We start from the raw sequence: 21,938 nt of genomic DNA on the forward strand, positions 1-21,938 counted from the left end.
ACCTAGCAGTTCGAAAGCATATAAAAAATGCAAGTGGAAAAATAGGGACCACCTTTGGTGGGAAGGTAACAGCGTTCTGTGCGCCTTTCGTGTTTAGCCATGCCAGCCACATGACCATGGAGACATCTTTGGACAGTGCTGGCTCTTCGGCTTTGAAACAGAGATGAACACTGCCCCCTAGAGTTGGGAACAACTAGCACATATGCGTGAGGGGAACCTTTACCTTTACCTTTTATACGTTTATCTGTTAGTTTCTTGCCCTCAGAGATATCAGAGGGAAGGGGAGCCAATGACAAAAGCAACATTGCTCTACAAATTCAATTCTCCTTCTATGTGCATTATGCCATCATGAGCATGTACACAAAGGGAGGAGTTTGCATCAAAACAGCACAATGGTGCTTTTATCAGAGCTGCGGACACCTCTCTTTGCGTTATTTATAGTACAAAAGAGGTTTCAGAGGTAAGAATGGGACAGTTTTGAGAGATGTCACACATCAATAAATCAATGGCTTGAGGTTTGAGGTTTCAGGAAGGTGTTTTTCCCCAAAAAATCATCTCAGAAATAAAGGTGTGTCGCCAAGAGGTGAATTTGCAAGCTGTCTGGGCTTCTCCACTTTGCTAATCCATATTACACTAACAATAACAACAGCATCAGTATGTATAAATAACCCTTTAATTTTAACAGCACAATTGAATAAAGGGACTGAGACTTCACCAATGAAATAATAAATATTATATAATACAGAAGTAACATGGGGACAACAGGATAAAGCAGGGGTGAAATCCAGCAGGTTCTGACAGGTTCTGGAGAACCGGTAGCGGAAAGTTTGAGTAGTTTGGAGAACCGGCAAATATCACCTCTGGCTGGCCCCAGAGTAGGGTGGGAATGGAGATTTTGCAATATCCTTCCCCTGGAGCGGGGTGGGAATGGAGATTTTAAGTATCCTTCCCCTGCCACCAAGCCACACCCACCAAGCCACACCATGCCCATCAAACCACACCCACAGAACCGGTAGTAAAAAAAAATTAATTTCACCACTGGGATAAAGTAACAAGTATTTTTAAAATAAAAACTGTTGGACATCTCAATACAGGAGAGGTTTGGAAAGCTTGTTTTAAAAAAGTACCATATTATGCTAGTAAGATGACAAAATGTCATTAATTCTAATTATTGGCTAGGTAACATGGAACTAAGAGCTTTTAATTAAGAGTTTGCCCTGAATTGGTCTTCCTGTTTATATTGAAAGTTCTTGGTGTAAATTAGATGTGATCCTCTTGAGGTGGTCCCCTGCTATTTTGTATCAACAAGTACTGTCTCATTAAACTGAAAAAAGCTCAACTTCCATTAAATTCGGTGAGACCGAATTATATTCCTGGTTGGACCTTGATACTTATTTTCTCCATGCTTTGTAAAGCCTGGACCGTTAATTAAAGAAAATTTGATCATTAACACTAAGCTCGGTAATGCTCTGTAAATGCATTTGTATTTACAAAGCAAATACAAATGCATCTTTTGATAAACAAGTCAAGCACTGCATTCATTCCCTTTCAACTTTGCACATCTGCAGTCCTTGGATGTTCCTTCCCCCTTCTCTAATCATAAAATGCAATGAAAGCATATCAGAACAACCTCTCTGCAATCTCTGATTCGTTTTCAAATTTAATTCCTTTGTCTCTCTCTTTCAGTACGTTTCCTCTATTTAATGTATATTGATGCATTGTTGACTTCTAGAAAACTGGGCAAGAGTTTACTGATGTTAAAAACCCTCCAAAAATATTTCATAGCAAACCTACTCGTTTTATAGACCACATCCAGACTATCCCTATCTGGCCTACAGTGGCTTGACGTTGGCAGGGAGCAGGATGTCATCAATGGGCACGAAACAGTGTTGGTGGAGGGTGTGGCAGTGGCCCTCCACAACAGGTGCACTTTCTCATGTGGCCCATTGGGAAATTAATTGCCCATGCCCATTTTATATAACACCCAGACACATGTAAACCTCTAGTGTTTGGATATTAATTTTGCAGGAAGAAATAGCATATCTCATCTTTTGACTTAGAAGGCTGGCATTTTAATGGCCTTCCTGGAAACCAGCAGAAAATGGGACTATTCTGATATCTGGAAGAATGTTTCTCTACAGAAGGTGGTAACAATCCTAAAGGCTCATTTCCATAATCCCTGAAGATGCCATTCTCTGAGAAAAAGGATGAGGAGGCAGCCCCACCCTAACAGAGGATATTGACCAGATGAATACTATGAAGAGTTGCTGGTCCCTCTGATCTCCAAACATTCAGCCGCAAAGGGTTTTAAAGGTGATAGTAGAGGTAGTATTCAGCAGTTCTGACTATTCCGCTACCAGTTCTGGAGAACTGGTAATGGAAATTTTGAATAGTTCGGAGAACTGGTAAATGCCACCTCTGACTGGTTCCACCCCCATCTATTCTCTGCCTCCTGAGTCCCAGCTGATTGGGAGGAAATGGGGGTTTTGCAGTCACCTTTCCCTGGAGTGGGGAGGGAATGGAGATTTTACAGTGTTTACAGATTTTACCCAGTGAAATTCTGTGGATGTGGGAGGATGAGATTCTAAATCTTCCCACTCCTAGTCCAACATCATAATTACTCAGCTAAAAATTTCTTTGTCTAGATCCTATTGGATCCAGTCCAATAGGATAAAAGATTAGCCATTAAAACATAACAAAAGGATCTCCCTCAAGATCCTAAAAATAGGTTTTGATACATAAAATGCTTATCATCCCAAAGTGCCATTGATTCCCGCACTTGATGCAATAGATGATTGCCAGTTTCACAGTCCAGTAATGGGATTCAAAGAGATGGGTGGATAAATGGATGGACAGATGGGTGGATAGATGGGTGGATGGATATTCATAACACACTGGTTATTTTTTAAAAAAATATTTCCTAGAATAAGCAAATGAGATGATACATTTAACTACCCAGAGCTCTTTAAACAGAAATCTGAATGAAGGTGAAATTATTATTTAAAAACTATGTGGGGAAAAAAATCTAATAAACATAAGACAAAAGGAACTTATGGAAGCAGATCAGAACTGAAGCTAAGATCAATACAAGGAGCCTCCAATTATAGTCAAGCACCCAGCATGAATGTTTTGTGTATAATGAAAGAGTTATGATGAAATAATGTAAGTGTGGGTCCCGACTCATAATAGAAGACATGTATAACAAACTGGGTTCAACAAAACAGCTAAAAAAGATTGTGTCCTCTGTTTTTTCTCACTTTTTAAATGGTTCACAATTCCATAGGTCTGTCTGTCACCCTTTGTTCCTGCGACATGCTGAAGAGGAGGAAATGCAAGCTCAGCTCCAGCTTTAATACTATTTCACAGGACATGCTGAGATAGACATACTTGCCATTTACGTTCTCGTATATAACCTCTTTAAAATACTAAAACTTAACTTGATAGAATCATAGAATGATCAAGAATAAATGTGTAGAGGGAGGGAGGGAGGGAGGGAGGGAGGGAGGAAGGAAGGAAGGAAGGAAGGAAGGAAGGAAGGAAGGAAGGAAGGAAGGAAGGAAGGAAGGAAGGAAGGGACTCTTCAACCATTAGTTATTTTTCCTAGATAGTACAGGCATCAGCAAGATATGGGGTCCTTTTAAAAGGGGGGGGGGTGATTACATGTTAAAGTTACGCTCTTCAGCACAACATCCTCAAAAAGTGTTAAGTGTAAATATTATTATCAGGCAGTGAATTGAATGCTACCCAGAGCTATGGCCATTGCATTAATTTATTCAGTCAAATTGTTAAGTTTAAAAATAAGGAATTTATCACCTGTTTAATTTTAGCAGCTAAAATAATAATCACTCGATAAAAGAAAACCTTAAACAAAGTAACAATTTAGATGTGGATCAATAAGAAGTCCACAATCAATAAAATTTCTAGAAAATACTAGAAAAGATTACAGATTAGTTCTGAATAATGAAAAATCACAATTTAGGAATCACAATTCTAACAAATCAGGGTGGATTTTATGCATTATCTGTATTGTAACAGACCCATTATCAGAAATAGTTATGGTGCATGATAACTATTAAGAAGTTTATTGTCTGTTTCCCTTAATTTTTTTCTATACTTTTAGTGATTTTATTTTTTCTTTTATTTATACACCATTGATTTATGCTAATCAGTTACTTGTTAATTTTTGCTAATTAGTAATTTTGCTGATTTTGCTAATTGCTATTGTACAAAAACAAAAAAAAACCCATGGCATGATATATTAATACTTAATTTTATTTAAGAAGGCAAATCATTATGCTCTTTAGTTACGTAGGGGAATGGAAGCTCAGGTAAATGCCTTTAGGAACTCAAATTAATAAACACCTTTTAACAAGAATTAATTGAGCCATTCCCACTGCTAAGTACTATCTAGTGCCATGCTATCATCAAAATGCATTGAAATAATATATTTCTAGTATATTTCCAGACATATTGCAGGCTTCCAAATAATTACAGTTATACCTCGATACTCGGTTGCTTAAAAACTCATTGAATTTGGAACTTGACATATTTTCATGTGAAAATTTTGTCCTGGAAATTGATTTGTTTGGTATTTGTTTGGTACTTAATGCGGAAGCTAGTACTTGTCACTGTTGGCTGCCTCGTGACTCTTTTTGGCCAAAACAAAGTTAAATCACATTAGTACTCGTCACACCTCCTAGAACCAATTAACAATAAATACCAAGATACCACCGTAGTTGTCTTTTCTCAGGCAATTCCACTTTGCAGATCGATCCATCCATCCATCCATCCATCCATCCATCTATCTATCTATCTATCTATCTATCTATCTATCTATCTATTATAAAATGTATATGCTGCCCATCTCACTGTCCAAAGTGACTGTATTCTTTCTAAGGCACTAAGGAGAATGTGATGGCCATGAAACACAAAAACATGCACCAATCTGATCTTGAAGCTACATCACCTTTTCTCCCTATAAACAATTCCCAAGGAAGATATTGCTCAATCATGACTGAGGAGATATAGTCACAAGCAAAAATAGTAGAAAATACAGTTTATCTTCTAAGATAGGGGTCCCCAACCCCTGGGCCTTGAGCCTTTCGGAACCAGAAGTGGCAGGTGAGTGTGTGCTCGTTGGCTCCATTTGCGCAAGCTTGCCCACCGCATGTGCAGAGAACCATCATGTCCCCCTCCCCAACCAGTCCGCAATGCCACAAAAACCTGGGGGACTCTGTTCTAGGATCTTTGGGAGAAGTATTTCTAATGATGGGAGTGATGCAGTGATGAGATTCAAGAAATTTTACTACCGATTCTATGGGCATGGCTTGGTGGGCGTGGCAGGGAAAGGATACTGTAAAATCTCCATTCCCTCCCCACTCCAAGGAAAGGTTACTGCAAAATCCCCATTTCCTCCCAATCAGCTGGGACTCAGGAGGCAGAGAATAGATGGGGGTGGGGCCAGTCAGAGGTGGTATTTACCAGTTCTCTGAACTACTCAAAATTTCCACTACCAGTTCTCCAGAACTGGTCAGACCCTGCTGAATACCACCTCTGGAGTGATGGATTTCTTCCCCCCACCCCCAGCCATTTTATTACTTTCCAATAGGTCAGACTCTTCCATCCAAAGCTAGCATTGACAGGTTTTCTTAGTCAGAAAAAGTCCTGCTGGAATTATCTCCTTGCTTCACAAACTTCCATTCAGGAGGATGAACAGGAAGAGGGTAAACTGGAAACTTTCCTTCCAGCCCAGAGTTTAATATAAGCTGAAGAAGGACTTAAAATTGCAATGCTCACCTCTTTTCTAAATTTAATCTTCATATTCCAGCATGAACCTTGTGAAATTTGTTTGAAACTTTAATGGATGCCCAAATTAAAAAGGGAATTGGAGAAATTCAGTAAGAAATAAAACATATAATGTAGTGCAAGAATATATTAATTTCCACCATTTTTAGGTTAAAGACTAAGACAATTCAGTATCTTGGCTTGTATTGTTTCAAGACTATTTTTCATTTTAGGACATTTAGTACCATTAATTTGCACTTTATACTTGCACTTAAAATTCTTTTTTTTTTCTGCCAAGGACAGAGTGAAATATTTAACATGATTGGGTGCTATGAATACTCTTAAATTATTCATTTAAGGAAAGGACATGTAATTCCGGCTTTGCAGCAAAGGAGTATATAATGTATTGCAGGTCAGGTGGCATAAGGAGCACAGAACATGAATTTTTAAATTTTTCTTCTCCAGATTATTAACAATGCCAAAAGAAATTAAGGTTCCTGGTTTGGAATTGGTCTACATATCCTTAGAAAGGTTGTCCTCATAGCTAGAGCATTCCCTTTGTTAGAGAGAAAAAGAGAGCAGCAAACCATAGGAGGGTTCATATATTTGTTTTTCCAAAGACAGATCCCTGACTCATCTAAATCTATTTCAAACTCATATCTAGTTCAATGATTGCCCACTTTGTTTTATCATATATACTGTCTAGGACAGGGGTCCCCAACCTGTGGGCCGTGGCCCACTAGTGGGCCATGAGGGGATTGCAACTGGGCCAAGGAAACAGCTGGCGACCATGTGTGTATGCACATACATCCTCACTTGCACAAGCAGTGTGTGAATGTGCATGCACTCCATTTGCATGAGTGGCAGGCAAATGGACCTGCATGTGCATGCTTGCCAGCCACATACAGAGAACCATTCCCTCTCTCTCTGTTACCAGTCTGCAAAGCCAGAAACATTGGGGAACTCTGGTCTAGGATAAGGATAGTAATGGTGATAAGCCTGGGCTTTAGATTTTAAAGTCTCCATCTGAATTTCACAATCAAATTACCCCAAAAGAGTTCTGCATAAGGAGCTTCTTTACATTCTCTAAAGCTATGGTCCAGTGAACATGTCCCCAAATGCATATAACCAGTTCTAAAACCGAATAAGCATTAGTAGGATCACATACCTCTCTTGAATTTAGCACATCATTTATTTTAGCCTTGTATCATTTCCATTTATTTCCTTCTTCTTGCCCTTATATCTCATTCACCTTCTCATTCTAAGATTTTTCCCCTGGGTTTAAAGCAAACTTCAGTCTTCTTCGTTCTTTCATTAATTAGCCTTTCCAGGTTTTTATTTCCCCTTTTCATTCCTGAGTGATGTTATTTGTATGGATTGCTTCCACGTGTTTCCTTTTGTTTTATATCTTCATCACTTCCCATCTTAATTTTACCATTCTTCGATTCTCCTACTTTTCTGCTCCTTGCTCTCTCCAGATGTTTTGGCTCATAAACTTTCAACATGCTAGCTGATTATCCATGCTGGTGACCATGATGAATGGAGATGTAATTTGAAATTACAGAGCAGGAGTGGAGAATCTAAATAATTCTGTTTTCTTCTTCCTCAGAAGGACCCACCCAAGATTCATCTCAAAAGGCTCATCATTTTGACTAGTCTCATTCCACATCACAATTTACTAGGAACATGATCTTTCCTATAGCTTCTTAAGGTTTTATTACAAAGTTGCCTCTCAGGTCTATTTCTTTATCCCCAAAGTATAGAATGACTCATGGTGGAAACTGCATAATGGAGATAATGGCTCCTCAAACTCTTAACATCTTTCAGTGACCTTAATCTTTAAATATTTCTGAATCTCCAGTAGAATCAAGCATTTTTAGAGAAACTTTCCTGTTGGGTTGTGTCCAAAGAGTTCAGTGTTCAGTGTCTAGGTCTTTGACTTGTCATGCCCATCGTAGTTCCATTTTGGTGGTCGCCCATTTAAGTAAGTAAGTAATATGGTTTGATCCTGAATAATTTTTTTTTTAGATCAGCCAAAGTTGATAAGATTCAGCCGTATGTTTGGATTTAATATGAATTTAAATTGGATTTAAAATTCAATCCAAACAGGATGGAGATATTGTTCTCCCTGAGAAACTGGACTCCTATGTCAAATGGGCTTGCACACCAACTGGAAAAGAAAATTCACAGCTTTTACCCCCTCATTAAATCCTTTTTAAAAATGTGATAACCAGAGTTGTACAGTATTCTAGGTGTGTACTTACCATAGAATTGTATGACAGTATCACAGTGTGATTTCTATCCTCCTAAATAATCCCTTGCCTTTTTCACAACTGTCAGACACTGAATCAATATCTTCCCTGAAGAATCTATTATGACCCCAAGATCTTTTTTTACTGGTTAAAGACAACAGACTCAATCAGTATATATAAGAACATAGGGCAATTTTTCCCCAGTGCTTTCAGTTTATACTTACTTGAATTGAACCACATTTTCTATTCGCTCAGTTTGAACAGACATCTCTAGAGCTTTTTACAATTACTTCTGGTTTTTATTACCTTGAATAGTTTTCTATTATCTGAAACCTAAGATAGCTCACTGCTTAACTCTAAGATAAAGTTATATACAAAGAAGTTGAAGGACACTGATCAGAATAAAGGTGTCTGAAGAATTTCTTCTCAGCTTCATTCATTGACAAAATTGCCCATGAATTCTTACCCTTTGCTTTCTATTTTTTAACTCATTAGTAATCCAAAAAAAAAAAAAACCCAGATAGGTCCCTCCCATAATTATTAAGTTTACTCAGAATCCTTTGATGAGGAACTCTACTTAAGACTTATTGAAAATCCAAGAATACAATGTCAACAGGTCACTTCCATCCATGTACCTGTTTAACCTTCTAAAGAAAAATCTACTTTAGTGAGGCAGGGTTTATTTTTGCAGAATCCATTCTGATTTGCCTTCAGCAAGATTGGTTCCTGGGTCCCTTCTTAAAGAACCGGGAGAGAGGGGCGCACCTTATTGAAACCTGCCTTTGGGCCACTCAGGAAATATGGAATCATAACCATCCCTATCCAGGGACTTCTGGAAAGTAAAGAATTCTGAGAGTGGTTAGAATCTGGCTTGATCCTATGTTGGAAATTTTCTTGCTTTGAAGAGATACACAAATATGTGGGAGGGGCCAGGTTGCCAGAGCAACTGACTCATCCCCATCACCTCAATCTGCCTCACCTGATCAAATTAGGAAGATACGCTAAGGATTCCATCAGCTAGTCAAGAAAAGTGCTTCTCTACCACTGCCCTTGCTCTCTGGAATATTCTCTCTCCAGAGGTCAGGCAGGCCTCCACTTCCTGGTCTTTCAAAGGTGTTTGAAGACCTGGCTCTGGCGACTCACCTGGGACTCACTGGGCAGCCCACAACCATGGGGACGGTTAGTGCCTTGATGGCTCTTGCCCTACCTTTTAACTTTTATTTCATTGCCAGGGGAGTTATTTTTCTTAATTTTTTATATTGGATTTTTATCTTTGTAAGACAATCAGTGTCACTGAGTGTGAGTTGGATGACCATATAAATTTTCTTAAATAAATAAATGTAATTTATTTATGAAATATATACCTATCTATCTTATTATTGGAACAACTCTGGGTGGCTTTTTAACTTATTCTATTTCTGTTTTTATCTGGCTCTTCTTATTGATGATCATGGTATTTTTATATGGCTTTTAACCTTTGATTTAACCTTTGGTGTTATTAACTATACATCGTTCAGAGTCACTCTGTGAGTGAGATGGGCAGTGTCCAAATTTGACAAACAAGAAAATGTCTCCTTGGCCTCACACTGAAAATGCATACTGTTCTCGCTGGTTTTCTTTTTCTTTTTAATTGATTGCCATTATTTTATATCACACTTTCCAGAGTGCAAATACTATTAAGCATAATCAACAATCCTAATGAAAAGCCCAACAAATTATATCTTTCAAAACACAAATGAACACTCTGCCTTTCTTCCCACTGAGCCGTTTGATGATAAAAGCTCTGTGGGAGGAAAGGGAGTTGTCTTCACTCATGTTCTCCCATCCCTTTTCTTTATTCTATTATGAAAAAGGTTGCCAACTAATATGTTTGACATTTTGAAGTACTGGCCTTTACAGTTGAATCCCTGTGGGTATATTCTCCCGTAATAGAAACATTGTTTTTTAAAGACAAAAAAAATCTAAAAGCAAAACTCCTCTGAAGATGCCTTTTGGTCTGACATAAAGTTGCATCAAAGACAAATATCTGAAGGTGTACCTTTTCCCATAATTTATAATGTCATCATGAGTATAAAGCCAAAGAAATCCCATCTCCTTCAGGGAAATTCCAACTGAATAACAAAATATTGTTTCTGCAGAAAGCCCTGTAACCAAAGTTGCTAACTATCTAGTAACAAGAAAAGTATATTTTTTCCCACTCAATTTAATGCCAGCCAATTGCTATACATTACATGTAATAACTTGGGTTGGAGGACTGGGGAATAAAGAGAGGATCTTTGCTCTTCCTCAGGCTGCATTGTCTCCTCTTCTTAAATAAGACAACCAAGGAACAATTAGGAACAAGGAACCAGCAGACTTCAGATGCTGCAGGACAACTGCTATAGCCCCTGTCCACAGTAACCAGGCTTGGCTGGTTCCACTAGTGTATTTCTTTACTATGTTTTTGAATTGTAATTGTTGTTCTTCTGATTCATTTTGTTTTGTTTTCATTGCTTTTCATGATGAATTTGATAATTAGTGATATGTTTGCTTGGTTCAACTGTAAAAGATATCTTCTGATTAAGCAAGTGTAGGTAGGAGGATCTATGTCAGCAATTAATGGGACCATGTCTCAGTAGAAATCTTACAGTTAATCCCCATTATCTCCTGATCATGGTTTGCTTTTGTTAGAGAATCAAGAACAGAGGATCTCCTTACTTCTATCTCATCCCAACTGTCTTAGTCTTCTCCTTATTCTCTGAGTATGGCCATATCATGCATATACCTCCAAGTTGGATAGATGTGAGCAAGAGTAGCCTGGACGTACTATTATGTATAGAATAGCATAAATATAGTTGGAATAAAACTGGGCTTTGTTTGTGCTTGTGCCATATTGTGCAAAATGCACTAAAACTGACAGATATGCTGTCCTCATGGTTATGATTAATGCTAGTAAGATACTGTAGTTTATTCTATCTTACTGAAATACATGATATGAAAGTGTCATGTAATAAGTGGAGGACAAGCAGATGTGATAAAGCAGTGATAAGAGTTCATCTCTGAGCTTCAACTTTTGTGATAAGAGCAGCAAAATGTCAATTCTTCTTTGCATTATGCACTATTCCCAACAGGTAGATTTACTTAGACTCTTTTTGTGAAAATTGGATATGATAAAATGCCTGCAGGCATGCTGGGTTATGTTTATGATTTCTTGGTAGATAAAATTGCTTGCATGTACTCTGGTTTGGGTGCCTGTTGGATGGAGCCCAGCAAGGTGAACAAGGCAAAGCCTAATGCTGCTTTTTGGGTTTATTTATTTAACTGATTTATTGATTAAATTTATATGCCACCCATATTACTGTCAAGCAACTCTAGTTGGCTTACAAGCATCATAAAAATAGAGGTACAAGCATTAAATATTAAGCAAACAAATTAAATAGGCTAAAACCAGAATATTTTGGGGTGGAGATAGGATCTTCTATATATTTTGATATGTTTCTTTTGAGCTTATTACCCTCAAAGAAATAAATACATTTCTCTTTGAGATGAATTGTGCCACGTACAAGTTGGATCTTTGAATTTGCTAGCTCCTACAGGCAGCCTGCTAGGATGTGAATAATTGGATTCGGAAGATTGTCAAATATGAACGTGGATGTCATTTGCTTGAAAGTATGAGTATGGATGAAGTCCTCTTGGGAGCCAGCCATTTTTTAATCATTGGAAATTGTTTTCTCTCTCTAACACATATACAGTAGATACAGAAACACGCCGAGTCCCTTTGGAGAAGAAGATGGTGGCAACTTGCCTTCAGAGATGTATCTGAATTGGTACCAATCAATAGTCAGACCTGGTCAGAGCACCTAAACAGCATTGTTGCATGGCCTTTGTCAGGACCTTATTGGGGGGAAGGTTTCTTTCTCTTCTTTTCAATGAGTATGGGGAATGGAGGTTGTAGGTATAGTTCTTCAACGGTTCTGCATGTTCCTAAATAAGCAGTTCAAGTTTGTTATCACAGTAATTTGAAACCATAGTTGCTCCAATGTGAGGTAAAACAGGGCTCTCCCCTTTTGGTATTTAATATATATATATGAGGTTTCTAAGTAAAGACACTCACCAGTTTGAGGTGAGGAGCCATCAGACTTCTGGGGATGATACTTTATTATCTTAAGCTAAATTGGGCTTGACACAAAATGACTGAACTGATGTCTGCATAGAGCAAAATTAATTTAGATTAAATTCCAAACTTTCTGTACATCCAAGAGCTTTGGTCCTTGGATGGCCTCCTGCTCCATTTGAAGGAACTGGTTCAGTGGTGAAATCCAAATTTTCTTACTACCGGTTCTGTGGGCGTGGCTTGGTGGGTGTGGTATGGCTTGGTGGGCATGGCAGAGGAAGGATACTGCAAAATCCCCATTCCCTCCCCACTCCTGGGGGAAAAGGATATTGCAAAATCTCCATTCCCACCCTACTCTGGGGCCAGCCAGAAGTGGTATTTGCCGGTTCTTTGAATTACTCAAAATTTCCGCTACCGGTTCTCCGAACTGCTCAAAATTTCCAATACCAGTTCTCCAGAACATATCAGAACCTGCTGGATTTCACCCCTGAACTGGTTCGTGATCTAAGTGTCCTCTTGGGTTACAGATAGAGTTTCAACATCACAGATGGGCCATGGCTAGAGGTCCTTTGTCCAACTTCAACTAGTGGTCTACTTGCAACCATACCTAGACCAGGATTCTTTAGTAATGCTGATTCAAGCTCAACCTGATTAATGTGTTGTACTCTATATGGGGTATCATTTGGAGAAGTCCTGAAAGCTGCAGTTGGTCCAAAATGTAGATGTACTTGTGGATCAATCTCACCATTGCAAGATAATATCTCATCTAAAATTGCTGAATTACACCAGTAGGCTTCCAAAGTCAGTTCAAAGTATTGATCACCACCTCTAAAGTCCTATATAGCATACACGAAGCACCTCAAAGCACCACCTCACCAGGATTGAATTTGCCCATCTCATATTAATATCTCGATAAATCCTATCAAGGTCCCCAGTCCCCCAGTCCATTGGGGATTAACAGATTGTGGACCAAATGGTAGCTCTTTTCTGTTTTTCCCATAATTTGTGCAACTCTCTCCCCTGTAGCATTCTGAAAATCTGCTAAATGCTTTATTTCACTCAGCCTTTTTTTAGCTTAGGTCATTGTTCAATATGCCCGATTTTCTTGGGGGAAATATTTAGAGTTCATGTATTGCTTTGTATAGTTTTATATTTCTATTCTTGGGGTATTCTGATTAGAGTAAGCCTGCAAATAAATAACAAGTGCAAACAATTGCTGAAATTAAGCAAGCTTCTCATTTCCTAATATAGAAATGTGAAATTTAATGGAAATAAACATTTTGATCTGGTACTGCCACTAGTTCTCCTTATATCTGATTAACTTCAAGAAAATTAATTTCCCAACTGTTTAGGTTAAAAGGACATTAAAGGGAATAACAAAGACAATGTCCCTACATTAAAAGGAATAAGGTATCACTGATCTGATCACAAAAGGTTTTGAAGTCTTTATTGGAATTGAATACTCTGAAGAAATACTTGTAAGAATATAGAGGAATTTTCCACTAAAATTGAAAAATGAATTTCATATTTAATTTTAAAATCTCCCAACCAATCTCTTATTAATGTTGTCCCTGGTAGGTTAAATAAATTATAACGTTTCTTGAAGGCAACAAACAGACTTAAGATATAGATAGTCAAGGAAGAGCAATGTATGCAATTTCAAAGTCATAGCAGTCATTTTTAAGAGGGCAAGTTTATACAAATCTGCTCTACCCCCCCATCCCCAAATTCAATAAAAGTTTACCCTTTGCTTTTAAGAGCTTGCATAGAAAAAGCAAAAGTGTTATTATGCATTTCTTTTCATTTCTCCTTCACTGACTGCATTATTATTTATTCTCTCACAAGGAACAAAATGTCCACCACCTACAATTGCTGAGTTAAAAATAGTATAGAGTTGTCTGAATCACATTGCTTAAAAGCAGCTCTAGGAGTAGGCCACATGCTTGTACCTCATTTCTTTTAAAAAGAACCTTTTCATGACATACCTAGCCTTTTTCATAGAGGATCACAAGCACTAAATCTGGAATACTTTAAAATAGAATAGAATAGAATTCTTTATTGGCCAAGTGTGATTGGACATACAAGGAATTTGTCTTGGTGCATATGCTCTCGGTGTACATAAAAGAAAAAATACATTCATCAAGAATCATCAGGTACAACACTTAATGATAGTCATAGAGAACAAATAAGCAAGAAAATCATATTAGGAAACAGTCAATATAAATCGTAAGGATACCAGCAACAAGGTTACAGTCATACTTTATAGACAAAAGAGGAGCTTCATTTAGCCATAGAGTTGCCCTGAAGAAAGTATGGAGTCATTTAAACTACTTCCATTTTTTACACCATACCCGACACTTCACAGATATTATCAAACATTTCCAAAAGAAGACAAAACCTGATTCTTTTCCTTATTCTAGATTGCTGGTGACTTTGTGCCTTCAAGTCACTCTGGACTTCTGGTGATTACATGGACAAGGCCATGTAGTTTTCTTGGCAACATTTCTCAGTGCTGGTTTTGAAATTGCCCAGAAAGAAAATGACTGGCCCTAAATCACCCAGTTGACTTTATGCCTAGGCAGGACTAGAACTCACAGTCTCCTGGTTTCTATTTCAATGCCTTTAACCACTGCCACCAGCTGGTTCTCTTCTATATGATACTAAATAGTAAAACACAGATGTAGCACTATATTTGTTTCCAGACCATAGCAGTGGATGCCTCACTGTCTACAAAATAACTCTTGATTTGGCAAAAGTCAATGTGTTTTCATGACCATTAGTCTGATTATTGTAGTGCCACAATCTAAATTCCCCATCTTTAAGATTCTCTTGTGAACAAAGAAGGAGAAGAGCTGGTTGTGTTGGAACAGTTTAATCCTTTTTAGTTATATTACATTAAGAGACAGGACACCATCCATACTATTGTTGTTTTAGGCAGTATGAAAAAAAATAAACTTCTGTATGGCCTTAGTTGGAGTACTCTACACATATGTATAGAGATATGTACTCAAACAGATACTATGAGCTATACTATGAGAAGAATTGAAAGGAGAGATACTATGAGAAGAATTGACAAAAGAATAGCAAATTCGGAATTGAGATATCCCTATTTTTTTGATTTTGAGAAAGTTATTGCCTTTTCCAAGACACTAAATAAAGTATTCAGAAGAATCTTTTCTCCAATTTTGCTTTTTTTAAAAAATAGATTATAACATAATACTTTATTTTTCTTTCTATTGCCATCAATCAGCTTTCTTTCTTTCACTAAAAGCTTCTTACAAAAGGCCTAATTTCATCTTAAATATAGATGAAACATTAAAGTTGCAGATATAACTCAAGGTGCACAGGAAATGTGTAGGTAAATATAAGTTCCTTCTATATCAGGTTAGATGAGTTATCACACGATACCAAATTATTATGTATTTATAGTTTATGCTCTGCCAGTATTTATTATCAGTTATCTTTACATATGCAGATGTTTTTTTATCCTCTGAAGTTAGCAAACGAATAACATAATTTTAACTATTGTTTTGGAGGGGGGAGTAATCATCTGCACTGCATGTAGAAAATTACTGTTAATTTCCAAAGCTTCTATATAGGAAATTGAGCTTGCTTGATTCTTATAAAAATATTGTGAGGTAAAGTTGATGATTTGTTATCATTTCCTAATATCCTCCAAGGCCCTTTTTCTGGAACATCTACCAAAATTGTGCCTCTCCTATAGAAAGAGTTGATTTTTTAAAAAAAAAATATGATAATTGTATACATTGTGGTATACACTTCTATGTATTTCTCAGTTAACTTCCTGTCTTCCAGGGATAATATGACTTACAAGTCTTGACCAAAGGCCAAATAGAATGTGACACATTCACAAGGCAACAGTTGGGAAATGACAGCATAATTCAGTTTTGCTCATGTCTTTATTCATGATAAGTAAGCAAAGTCCCAGTCCTTGGCTTAAATACTGTACTGTAATGGAAATCTGGGTAAAGGAAACAAAAATGATAGTGATTGTATAACACCTTATATTGTTCCAGATTCGAAGTAGCCCAGGTTCAAATCCCAGAAAGGGTATGGCTAGCTGTCAAGAGCTAAATAGCTTGAAATAGATCTATACTAGTCTCCCTTTATTTCTTTGTCAGTAAAATATAAATTCAACACACTTTATATTGTTATGTCACCCTAGACAAACTCAAATAATCTCTAGTTCACCAAATATTTGAGACTCTAAAATCCTCAATTATGAGCAACATCAAGACATTGTAGAAATTATTATCCAAAACATCTACACCCCCAGATAAAGCAGCTGCCACATGATTTTTTTTCAAGGTTTTTTCAAGATCTGCTTAAGCCCTTGTCTGCCAGATCTGACAGCCACATAATCTATTTTGTATTGCATTGCTAATAACTTGCTTGCCCCAGCTATTCATCCAGGTGCATTGAGTTCCTTGCCTAAATAAAATGAAGCTTATATCACTTTTATTCCAACTTGAAACTGATAAATATTTGCCTAAATTAATTGTGTGGTTGAAAAAGGGTATTTTCATGACCCAAGGAAAATATGTTATCCACTTGATCAACAGATTACATCTCTTTTATTAGAAATTCTGTGTATCTGATAAACAACATTCTTGTCTGCAATATGAACTATTCTTAAATTCAATGTAATTTTTTTTTAATTTTAAAACAAGGTAGACTTTGTTGAATCAGGTATAATGCTTATCTAGTGGGATATTCTACCTCCATTATAGCCAATTGTGAAACCTACAAGCAGGACATAAAGGCACCAGAACACTTCTGGAGGTGTTCCACAGCAAAGTACTGAGAAGCCCATTGTTCTGATTTTGCAATTTTTATATAACAATCAAGAGTGATAATCATTTTTCAGATTATTATTCTTGAAGTGTTTAGAACAGTCTCTCCAAAAACATGGGCAGTCCCTTCTCTATTGGCCTTTGGCAAGGCCATGAAGACTTGACTTTTCCTCCAGGCTTTGGGACTAGGACATTAGAATGGGATGAGGCATGAGGATGTGGCATGAGGATTTGTGGCATGAGGATTTGTGGCATGAGGATTTGTGTCTTTTAGTTTTGGTTTTCATTGGGCCTAAATGCCATTTAGTTGTTTTTGTTTGTTTGTTTTGTTTTAATGTAATTCTGCTTTGGTTTGCTACCTAGAGACTCTTGGATAGATAGGTATCCATATACATTGGATAAATAAATAAATTTAAAATTATTGGAAAGAAACAAATATTACAAGATTCAAAATAATCTTTTTTCAAAAAATTATCATCACATTATTTCTATCAAACCCATTGCTTCTAAGAACTGATTCACATTACACCACTTTGCAATCAGAAATGCAATTTTATGGATTGTTAATCTTTTCTATCATTTTATCTCTCAATCACTGCATCACCAAACTACTTAGCAGAATTCCTCTAGATAAGAAAAGACATTATGACTGATTATAATGTATTAAAGAGAGGACTTTTAATGTTTTGGCAGGAGAGTGCCATTATTGAGATGAATTAAGCATAATTTGTTTAATTTGCTCTTTTCACCTTTATGTGCATCCCTACAGTCCACGTAGTATGTTTTCTACAAATTTGGGTCTGAGAACCAAATAGACAGATGCACTGCAGTCATTTTCTATCCACATTAAACACAGATTAAATGAATTTGAGACACATTTATGACCTTACTTTGTCTCCCCAAAAAATACATCTAAAGAATAGGATAATGTGTACAGATTAGACAACAGACTGTATTAAAATAATGGCTTAGTAAATCAATGATACTGACTTTTGAGGATCCCATTCAAAATCTAAGCTTTGACTTGGTGGACAAAAGCATTCTCTTCCCATAAATTAATATAGGTAGGGGTACAAGAATATAGGCATAAAACATCTCTCTGCATCACTTTGTCAAAAGCATTCATTGCAGCAGGTTACATTCATGTCAGATAAACAACTGGGATTGCAGTTTTAAAGCTAATTTTAAAATACACAAATTCATTGAGATTGTTCTAATAAGCATATTTCCCCCATCTCTGTTTTATTGGATAAAAGGATGAGCAGACTCTGCCATTTTTCAGGCTTGAGCCATGATCCATTTCTATTATATGCTGGTCTGCTCCGCTTTTGAAAACAGACAGGTGCACACAGCAAAAGTCAACCCCTTTAAAGGGAACAATGGGTCTTTTCTAAGATTCTGAAAGGCGATAGAACAGAATACTTAGAAAGCCTACATTGCCTATTCTTTCTCTCTCTCTCTCTCTTTTTGCTTTAGATTTTGTTTTGTTTTCCATTTACCTTTTCTGGAGCTGGAAACTGTAAATGATTGACTTCCAAGGGTGTTATCAAAGGAACCGTCTGAAAACCATCCTCATTGGACGGCTGCTGCTTGTTCTTTTCATTCAAATTGCTTCCCAGCTTCACCATCCTTAGATCTCACTTTCCAGACCTAAAACATATTGAGGTGATCAGTGTTAAAGGGGGTAAAAAGGAGGATAGGACAGAAAGGAGGAAAAATTAAGGACAGAATATGTCAGCTTGCCATATTTCAATCACCCTGCAGGTCATATGGTTCCCACTTGCATATCTCTGTTAAATTGGAAGGGAGGAAAAGAGGGAGGGGGAAGAGGGGGAAGCATTTTACCTTTATTTCTTGCTTTAAAGAATGTATCATCAGTCTACACCACCCACAAGGGAGTTCACCTAAGCATTTGTTGGTTTAGCTCCAAACAAGGATTGTTTCATATCAAGATCGGGTTGTAGGAGTGAACCTAGCTTGGCTCCTTTGTTGCTAACAGAAAATATCTAAACAAGGGATGCATTTGGCCCAGGTTTTTAACTGTATATTACATCTATTTAAAAAAAAAAAACATAGCAACTACACAAAGCCTTTCAGAAGTGATGCTTAATAACAATCATTCTTTAACAGCCCCTACTTCTCTGGCAACTGACGTATTCCGGAATGAATTACAATCTATGAACAAATTAACAAATGAAACACAGTGTCAAAGATATTCGAGAGCCCCTTTTCCTCTTCGGTTTTTTTTTCCCCCTTAGCCCAGATGCATTTGCGCCAGTAATCAGGGGCGGGTCACAAATACATGCCTCAGAATCAGACGATCGAGGGGGGGAATCCTCCTCCCGCCCCCCACCCCCGTTATCCTCCCACTATCTACTTACTGCAGGGCACACAGCTCGCTCTTGGAAAGAAGTTCGCGACGGATTGCGCCAAAAAAAAGCTGGTTTTTAACCCCCCCGGTGGTGCTGAATGGACAGCGCCTCGTTCCTCAGCCGGCTGGTTCCAAAAGCTACTGAAAGAGGATCAAGGAGTGAGCGCAGAGACAGCCGCTCGAGTCTGCGGCAGGCAAACACTCCCAAGCTGGGGCGGCGGCTTCCGTGCGGGATCTGGCACCACCTGCTGTCGCCCAAAGCGGCCACAAGCGCTTGGAAGGAGAAAAAGAGACGGTGCTTAGCGACAACGCCACCTACAGTCTGCACAGAGCACAGGCAGGCGACGTTCCGGCTCAGCCTGGCCTGCCTGTTTCCAGCAGCATGCTCAGAGTTTTAAGTCTGCACCAAGTCCACCTCCCATCTGCTGTGATGTCGTTGACAGATAGGTGACGTTTTCAGGAATTAGAGCAGATGTAGCAACAGCAGGCAGAACCGTGTTTGCCCAGAAATCCTAAGCAGGAATTTTCAAAAGGCTCATTCTTCAGTTCTTGGGGAAAAAAGCATTCTCTGGAAGATGTGGACCGTTGAAACAGTAGGGCTCTAAGAATATGTATCTGAACATAGAGAGATGGTAAATTAGTATAATACATTTCCAAACGGTCAAGCCAGGGCAATGCACCTATTGAACTCAAGTTACTCTCAAGTAATATAGATGTTTAAGACCAGATCATAACACGTGAAGATTAGCTAGTCTTTAAAACAAGAAAAAAATCTTCCTTTCAACCTATATGTAAAGTGGAATAGACATAAGAAAGTCATGGATTATATTTCCTCTGGTGTAATATTCATTCTAGCTGTCCATGTATCTTGCTGAGTTGCATTTCTCCTTAATTCCAGCTTAATCATTGATTGGGGCTCACTGTTAAATTTCAACTCTATTTTCTTGAGGGAAACATTTGGCAAAGGAAGCAAGTTTCATTTCCAACTTTTGGCGGGAAACAGCCAAAAGATGGACTTTCTAAAGATAAGAAACACCTTATAATACATGTCATAACAGCGACCAGGTTAACCTTTGCAAAATACTGGAAGGACAAACAAACCCATCCAGAGGTGATAATAATAAACAAAATCCTAGAATGTGCAGAAATGGTAAAATTAACAAGTGCTCTTAACAATGATGCGAATTCAAAATTCAAGACAGTATGGGAAAGGTGGTATAAATGGTGGAATAATAGAATGAGATTGTAAGGATATGTCTATGTTCAATAATGGTAGATTTGAATGTAATAGATATGTATAAAATGTATATAATGTAAATATGTAACTACACGACACCTCAGATGTTAACAGAGATTTGATGTTTTTTTTGTTTAAATTTTTTTTTAAAAAAAACCAATAAAGTATATATTAAAAAAGGGAAACAGCCTTCTGTTCTTTCATTTTAGTGGCACAGAATTCCACAGAGCTGACACACCAACACTACTTTAGACACCATTTTTTCCTTTAGTATCATGCTTTTTATTTGTACTGTTGAGGATTCTCTCAATATGGGAAATAAATACTTTGCCTATTGTTGTCAATATTTATATTTGGTATAAATTTGGAATGCTCCCCCCCCTCCCAGACGTTATTGTACAGTACAGAAAACATAGCCTTTGTTGTCAGACTGAAGACTCACTGCCATGTGGCTTTAAGTGATCCAAGTCCATTTGACATTTGACAGAGTTACATGGTGTATACTTTTACTATGCTAAACTAATGAACAGAATAAAAATATAGATGTATATAATTATATAAACTTGTAATTAATTGTAGTTGTTGCTCTGGAGTTGGGTGGCACCAAAATTGAATAATGATACTGATACTGATACTGATACTGATACTGATACTGATACTGATACTAATAATAACAACAACAACAACAACTATTATTATTCAAGAAATTGCAGCTTCCTGCAATAATACCAGTGGAACTGCAAAAAACTGTGCTACTCGGAACATCATATATTTTAAGAAGGTACTTGGTTGATACCTAGGACACTGGCAGCAACCCGTATCAACCATTAGCACCAGTCAATGGTATTTGTGACACATTTTTAAATGTCCAATTGACTGAGTTTCATTTTTAATGAAGAAAAGAGAATAATAATGACAATGATGATGATAATAATGGGGAGGAAGGAAGAATTAAGGTTATAAACGCTCACAAATGATAATACTATATTGCTCAATCCTTCAATGGAAGAGAGGGGAGGAGAGGGGAGGAGAGGGGAAGGGAGGAGAGGGGAAGGAGTCAATTAAGTGCAGATAGAGAATAATCCATGCACAGAGACATAATAACTCTGAAATTGATCCCAAAGAAGAACTGAAATTCTGAATTTCTTTATTCTAATCAATAGCCAAAGCTAGGATGAATCATCCACGTACAATATGAACACCATATGCAGGAGCACAGCTGAAAACCCAGTGATTTCTATTTTTCATGTCTCAAATTACAGTGTTTTGTGTACATTTAGTAATCAATTAGAAACATAGCAGGAAATAAAAGATTGAGGGAATGAGCAAGGAAAAAAGTGGCAGATAAATTCTGCTCCTTCATTATGAGGTTATCTGAATATTAGTA

At 37.4% G+C, this 21,938-nt stretch overlaps 1 protein-coding gene across 1 annotated transcript in view; it reads right to left on the reverse strand.

The window, feature by feature from the left end:
- Positions 1–19,387, reverse strand: part of NSG2 (neuronal vesicle trafficking associated 2) — a 61,571-nt gene extending 42,184 nt beyond the window's left edge. The window contains exons 1-2 of the mRNA XM_070933957.1: positions 19,325–19,387; positions 18,443–18,593 (exon numbers count right to left, since the gene is read on the reverse strand). Of these exons, the coding sequence (XP_070790058.1) occupies positions 18,443–18,571 (129 nt within the window). The 5' untranslated portion in view covers positions 18,572–18,593; positions 19,325–19,387. The remainder of the gene's footprint in view (positions 1–18,442; positions 18,594–19,324) is intronic.
- Between the last annotated feature and the right edge of the window lie 2,551 nt (positions 19,388–21,938).

This window comes from Pituophis catenifer, unplaced genomic scaffold (genome assembly GCF_029215685.1).
Source record: "Pituophis catenifer annectens isolate HBS135680 unplaced genomic scaffold, rPitCat1.0.hap2 SCAF_2, whole genome shotgun sequence".
Classification (NCBI taxonomy): Eukaryota; Metazoa; Chordata; class Lepidosauria; order Squamata; family Colubridae; genus Pituophis; species Pituophis catenifer.